General features: G+C 36.5%; 1 protein-coding gene across 9 annotated transcripts in view; it reads right to left on the reverse strand.

Moving 5' to 3' along the window:
• Positions 1–7,476, reverse strand: part of Fam135a (family with sequence similarity 135 member A) — a 93,405-nt gene continuing 85,929 nt past the window's right edge. For all 9 annotated transcript variants that reach the window (XM_031367057.1, XM_031367054.1, XM_031367053.1 and 6 more), the window contains 2 exons: positions 3,817–3,930; positions 1–1,409 (listed from right to left, as the gene is read on the reverse strand). In XM_031367057.1, the coding sequence (XP_031222917.1) occupies positions 1,204–1,409; positions 3,817–3,930 (320 nt within the window). In that variant the 3' untranslated portion in view covers positions 1–1,203. The remainder of the gene's footprint in view (positions 1,410–3,816; positions 3,931–7,476) is intronic.

The raw sequence follows: 7,476 nt of genomic DNA on the forward strand, positions 1-7,476 counted from the left end.
CTTTCCCTCCAGAAAGGCATTTGCTCATTTATTAACATCAAAGGCAAATAACATAATACTAAAAATAAACATGCACCAATTATACATAACACAGACTCAACAACCCTTTGTCCACAACAATCAGTGAACGGAAACAGACCTTTCCACCCACCCTCAGTGTATCACTGTTTTCACAAGTAAAACAAGAGGAAAAATAGTGAATTTAATGCTAATCAGCACCTTTTGTAAAGACTCAATATCTTCATGTATCAAAAACACCTGCATCTGTACCACCAAACACATAAAGTTAATTGTCTCTCAATTTTAAACTGAATATTCAATTTACATGATTTTTTAGCCTGATAAATTTTAATAGTATCTAAAATTTATCTAAATTCATAAAAGTATTTCATAAATGTCAACATTTAATTATTATATACAAGGAACTCTATGAAAAGGGTTACAGAGCCGCTGTGAGAAGTTCAAGCAACATTACTGAATTTAACAAAATTCCAACCAAATCAAGGCAGAGGGCATTCAAAAATCTTTATAAGCTCGTAATGAACAAGAAAAGTTCCAGTAATAAAAGTCAATATGAGAAATAATGTTGAAATTACCAGTAAAAATATATTTTAATAAGCATGACACATGTTTAATAGCAATAATATGATCTTATAGAAAAACCTTTAAAACATTGGCATGTATGAACCACCTGGTTTGATCAAATGTAAATTTATAATCTTAGGATTAAAGAAGTTGATTTCAAAAATACATTTTAGCAGCCATTATTTTACTTCCAGTTAAAAGAGAATAAAGTCTTAAAAGTAAAATTTATGTCCACTAAAAGCCCCAAATTAGAGAATTTAGAATACTATTTTATTCTAGCAATAACAGCCTTTAATGTGATATAGTCTGAATAAGGATTGTGGAAGCCAATAATAAATGATCAGACATACAATGGGCACAAGGTTCACTGAAATACTTAGGTAGCAAAATATATGAAAAATAGAAAAGTAAAAAGATAAAATTAAAAAAATATTGCACAGCCACATTACCTAGAAAGTAAAGTTGATGTTTAAAAGGCTCTACACATGGATGATATAAATTATCTTCCATATAAAAAGGTATAAATATGTCATAAACTTAGCATCTTCACAACTATAATACATTATTTCAATCATCGCTGAATGAGGTAATTGGTAAGTCTCTAAGGATGCTTCGGTCCTATTGAAAATATTTGAGGGCAGCAACCAGGAAAAACTTCTCTAAAAATATCTCAGAATCAAGAACAGCTATGTGTGCAGCTCTCCCGATGAGCGAATCAGCCGTGTTGGGCAATGCATTAATGACATTGTAGCGAACCAAATTACAGCCTTTGCTTTGTAGAACTGGGCGAAGCAAGTTGTGGATCATTTCGGAATAGATTTGTCCTGTGAAATAGACAAAAAGAAACATTTTTTGCATAACTTAAAAAAGTATGTCAGCTTTTCTCTAATTTATAAAATTTATATTATTCCCATATAAAGCAGAAAAATATCATCAAATTTGTTCTTCAGCTATTATTTTGAGAACGTTTAACAAGAAATATTTATGGAAATAATAATAATACCTTACCTGGCCAGTTCAAATTTATTATACACTATTTTTGTCAATTTTTAAACTTAGAACAAAGCATGTAAAACAGTTTTCTTTGAATGAAGTCAATTATAATTTGCTAAACAAAGAAAATAAGCTAACCATGATAATGTTTTCATTAGGTAAGATAAAATACTTTATAGTTTAACAAGAACTTTTTGACAAAGAACAGCAGTTTCCTCTTGTCAGAATATGAGCTGGCGTGCAGAGTTCGCTTTGTGGGAGGTATTCAGCACTTTTCATGTTCTCCACCATGGATTTAAATTTGAAGTTTAATTTTAAGTTTGATTCTTTCACCCATCATTAAAGGAAAACATGGTGTTTTGCTTTTTGAGCCAGGCTTATTTCCTTTTATATGGTGATATGAGATTTATCCATATTGCAAGGATACCATGATTTCATTCTTTTTTTGTAACTGAATGTGCACCACACTTTCAGAGGTCAGAAGAGAAGGGAAAGAATGAGAATAATAAGATATGTACTTTATAGAAGCAGAATAGAAGAGGAAGGGACCCAGGAAGGGAGAGGAAGGGTAAGAGGGACTATGGGGAAAACAACATCACAGCAGACCCCACTTTTTTGTATACAAAATAGACAAAACCCTGAATCTGCTTTAATTCAAAGTTGTACTCTGGGGCTGAAGACATGGCTCAGTGGTTAAGAGCACTGACTGTCTTCCGGAGGTCCTGAGTTCAAAATCCCAGCAACCACATGGTGGCTCACAACCATCTGTAATGAGATCTGACGCCCTCTTCTGGTGTGTCTGAAAACAGCTACAGTGTACTTACATATAATAATAACAATAAAAAAATCTTTAAGAAAAAAAGAAAAAACAAAACAAGAAAAACTAGCTTAAAAAACAAAACAAAACAAACAAAAAACCCAAAAAAACAGAGTTGTACTACTACTTCCTGCTCCTTTTTATGTTAATTCATACAAGGGGTTTAACGGGTCGTGTTAAGCAAAAGAGATGAAGATTAGATATATCACTCTTGTACATAATAAGTATGGGAACTACTATAAGGTACAAACACATTGCTTATAATGCATCTGTACTACTTATCATTGATGGATAAGTGGCTAATGCTTCCATGGAAGGAGCTAGTTTAAGATAGATTAGAAGTTTTGATAGATTAGAAGCTGGATGTAGCCCTGACGAATGACAAGAATGGAGTATATAGAAAAATAAAGACAAAGAGACATACATTAGAAGGAGACTAATAACACGTAAGTTGACTGCTCCCAACTCAAAACAATAAAACCCCACAATCAACCAACCAACCAACCAACCAACCAACCAACCAACCAACCAACCAACCAACCAAAAGTAACTACAACCAGCCCTTTTCATTCCCTTCCTTCTTTAGTTTTCAATGGGAGTCAAACTGGCCTTGTGAGTCCATGCTATTCCTAAAAGTATGTTTAAAAAGGAAGGCTTTTTTGATGTTGTTGTTGTTGTTAGGTAACCCAAGAAGCAGTCCTGCAGCTTGGAATCTCACTTTGAAAGACATCCATTTCCTTTTGGCTGCCCATGAACATCTTTTGTACTTGCCCTATGTAGGCTCTAGTTATTTGGATGTCATAACAAATTTAAGATAAAACAAATAACATGCTAGGCTCTGCCAATGCACACGTATTAAAAGCCCCCACCATAAGGAGCTGTTTGCTGTCATGGTGCACACTGAGAAAAGGATCAAGTGTTTAAAGAGGGAACAGAGACAATACTGAAGGCAGAAGACCTGGATCCTTGCTTTAATCCTGTATTTATCAATATCTTTGAGCTTTAGTAACTAAATGAACAAGTAAGACTCAGGCTGCCGTGCAGCTTCAACTAGCTATGATTTAAATGTTAACAAGCAGCAAAGGCACCAAGAGTGCTCAGTGGCATTGTAAAGGGCGCAGTCCTTGCTGCTGTCCCTACCTAAGTGGTGCATAGAAACACTCGAAGTACAAACACTACCTAACAACCAGGCCCAACAATGGAGAGAAACCAAAGTTCAGATTCCTTTCCAGACATTGGAATGCAGAAGCATTACTTCCACAAAAGACAGCTCACATATCAGGAGCGGAAACTGAATACCATGGAGACCAGACTTTGGTCACAGGAGGGGAAGGGAGGAAAGGGAAAGACGTGATTTCAAGGGTATTCGGAAACAGTTTATCACAGATGAAACTGGCTGTGGTACTGGGTTACCTCATTACCTGACTGCTTGTCCTTTAAAGCTGTTTTACACATTTCGATTCGGGCAGAGTGATAAGGAACATAGCGATCCTGTAGAGATCCAACCAGCACAACATTCTTGAAATAATGAAGTCCTAAAGGTGGAAAATAATGAATTACAATGCAAAACTTAACCAGATTTAAAACTTACTAGTATCATAAAAATTAAATTTCCTCACCAGTATTACGTTTTTGACTTTTAAAATAATTATGAATCTACTCTTCAAATTTTTACATACTCTTTAGAAAAAGCCTGTTTCAATGTATGTAATTTGCAATCTACAAGAAATCCACATGTGCACTGATAGCACAAGGACTCTGGCATGGTAGACTGAAGACTAAATGTGGGCCTCTGGGGTTCTGTAGGAGTATATGATGGCATTCTTACCTCCCAGAATATACTTTGTAATATTATGGACAATACCAAAGACACAAAGTCACATTCTCCCATAAAATCACACCACTCCACTTAAAATTATTTAAATCCTTTTCTGTTTTCCCTCATAACACTTGTCTATCATCACTTACATATTCTGCTTATTTGACTTTGTGAAGAGAACACATGCGTAGATTTTCTCAGTGACAATAGTAATGGATGCTGTGACCTAGTCACACTTTTTAAAATCCCCAATCCCCACCCCAGACCTCTTTTCTCTATAGACATGAGTTCAGGATTAGGGGAGGGGTTCTTGATGACTGAACAAACCCATGCAGTACTTGACCTCTTCGCATCAGCAATATTCAAATTTGCTGTTTTCCTTGATTAATGAATAAAAATTCTTGTGATTATTAATTACAATATGGCAGTATATTAGAACTGAAGTATGTAGATGTCTTAGTCAGGGTTTCTATTCCTGCACAAACATCATGACCAAGAAGCAAGTTGGGGAGGAAAGGGTTTATTTAGCTTACTTCCACATTGCTATTCATCACCAAAGGAAGTCAGGACTGGAACTCAAGCAGGTCAGGAAGCAGGAGCTGATGCAGAGGCCATGGAGAGATGTTCCTTACTGGCTTGCTTCCCCTGGCTTGCTCAGCCTGCTCTCTTATAAAACCCAAGACCTCCAGCCCAGGGATGGCACCAACCACAAGGGGCAATTGAGAAAATGCCCCACAGCTGGATCTCATGGAGGCACTTCCCCAACTGAAACTCCCTTCTCTGTGATAACTCTAGCCTGTGTCAAGTTGACACACAAAACTAGCCAGTACAGTAGACATGATTTTTGTTCTAGAATGTCCCATAGTAAAAGTTTCGTATGTTATGCTTAAGTCAAAATCTTAGGACAAGTTAACTGTGGGGATGACTGTTGATTCTGAATGCAGGACTTTAGAGACATCTCTTTTCTTTTGTAACTCAAGGAGAGTGATTCTTAAAAGGCTGAACCTACAGAAAGACCAGTAACATTCATGGCCAATATCATGTATGCAGAAAATAAAGCCATTCCACTCTTTTCCTCATGAAATGCTAACAACTGTTCTGAGTGACAAGCTGAAAACCACAATTTTCAAACAGTAATAGAAACAATCCAATATTTATAAAGGAATTAATCAACTATACACATGCATAAACAGAAATATTTCATTAAAATATCGAGAATAAGCCGGGCGGTGGTGGCGCACGCCTCTAATCCCAGCACTTGGGAGGCAGAGACAGGTGGATTTCTGGGTTCAAGGCTAGCCTGGTCTACAAAGTGAGTTCCAGGACAGCCAGGGCTATAGAGAGAAACCCTGTCTCGAAAAACCAAAACCAAAAAAAACCAAAAAAAAACCAAAAAAAAAAAAACCCAAGAATAAATGATTGCCTTCTTCATCATACTTGATGAATCCAATCTATTCTTCCTTTGGTGCCACATGATAGGGAGGGTACCAACACCCAGGTCTGCATACTGACTACTCCTTGAATAACCCAGCCTCTGAGGGGAAGGCATGCAGAGCACTGTCAGCACTTACTTTTCAATGTTTTCTAACAATGATTTGCTGTTCATTTCCCACTTAAACAAAAGAATTTGTCCATTTTTATTTTCTCTGTATAGCTATTTTGCCTACACACACACACACACACACACACACACACACACACACACATACACATACACACACACATATATATACTACATTTGTGCCTGTTGAGGTCCCCAGGGGCCAGATGAGAGTGTAAGATTCTCTGGAACTAGAGTCACAAATGTCTGTGAGCTGCCATGCTGGAGCAAGGAATAGAGCCTGGATCAGCAAGAACCCTTAACCTGTGAGGCATCTCTCCAGCCCCGTCATGGTCTTTTCCCACTTTGTGAGGATAAGGTATTTCATCACTTTTAGATGAATATTTAACATCTTTAGTCAAGAGGGTAACAAAAATCAGTAGCCCTCCAATATACAATTGATCGAGAAAGAAATCAGGCAAACAGTACTTTTCACAATAGCATAAAAAATTTATTGGGATCATTAACTAAACAAATCAAAGAATTTTATAATAAAAACTTTAAGATACTGAAAAAAGTTTAAGACAGCAGAAGATGGAAAGATATTCCATGTTCATAGATCAGTAGGATTAATATAGTAAAGATGGTCATCTTACCAAAAGCAAAATACAGATATTTTGAACAGAACACCAACAGCACAGGTACTAAGACCAACAATTAATAAATAGGATAAAATTTTTCATCAAGTACATATCTGTAACATGCTAATATCTAAAGTGTATAAGAAACTAAAAGAAGAACAGCAAGAAGAAAAGTAACTTAATTAAAAATGGGGTTCAGAACTAAATGTAGAGTTCTTAAAAGAGGAAACACAAATAGCTGAGAAAAAAAGAAATGTTCAACATCTTTAGTCAACGGGGAGACGCAAATCAAAAGTATTTTGAGATTTCATCTTACCCCAGTAAGAATGGCCAAGATCAATAAAACAAACGACAGCTCATGGTGGTGAGGATGTGGGGAAATCAGAACACTCAAACATTGCTGTTGAGAGTGAAGATGTGTGCGTCCACTATGGAAATCAGTGCAGGAAGTATTCAGGAAGCTAGGAATAGATCTACATCAAGATCTAGCTATTATCACTCTTGAATATATATCCAAGGATGCTTCAAAGAGTCATTTGCTTAACCATGTTTATTGCTGGTCTCTTCATAAAAGTCAGAAATTATATTCAGACCAGATATCCATCAGTAGATAAATAAAATGTGGTATGTTTATACAGTGAAGTATTATTCAGCTTGTAAGAGGAATACAATTCACAGGTAAATGAATGTGTGTGTGTATATATACTTCATCCTGGATGAAGAAACCCAGACCTCAAGAGACAACTATTGTGTTTTCTCTTACCTGTGAATGTTAGCTTTTAAGCTTCAATGTGTGCTGTAATCCATATAAACACAGAGGTTAGGTACTTAGTAAGGTACCAGGCAAGAGAAAATTCTCCAAGGAAGGGTCAACAGAATACAGTGTCATGGAGAGATAAGGGAGAAACTAGAATGGAGGGCTAAGAAGGAAGGGGATGGAAGAGAAGAGCAAAGGATGGAATATGGGAAGGAACAGCACACACTGAAGGCTATTTAAAATCCAAATGAAGCCGGGCAGTGGTGGCGCACACCTTTAATCCCAGCACTTGAGAGGCAGAGGCAGGCGGATTTCTGAGTTCGA

This window comes from Mastomys coucha, unplaced genomic scaffold, assembly GCF_008632895.1.
Source record: "Mastomys coucha isolate ucsf_1 unplaced genomic scaffold, UCSF_Mcou_1 pScaffold14, whole genome shotgun sequence".
Taxonomy (NCBI): Eukaryota; Metazoa; Chordata; class Mammalia; order Rodentia; family Muridae; genus Mastomys; species Mastomys coucha.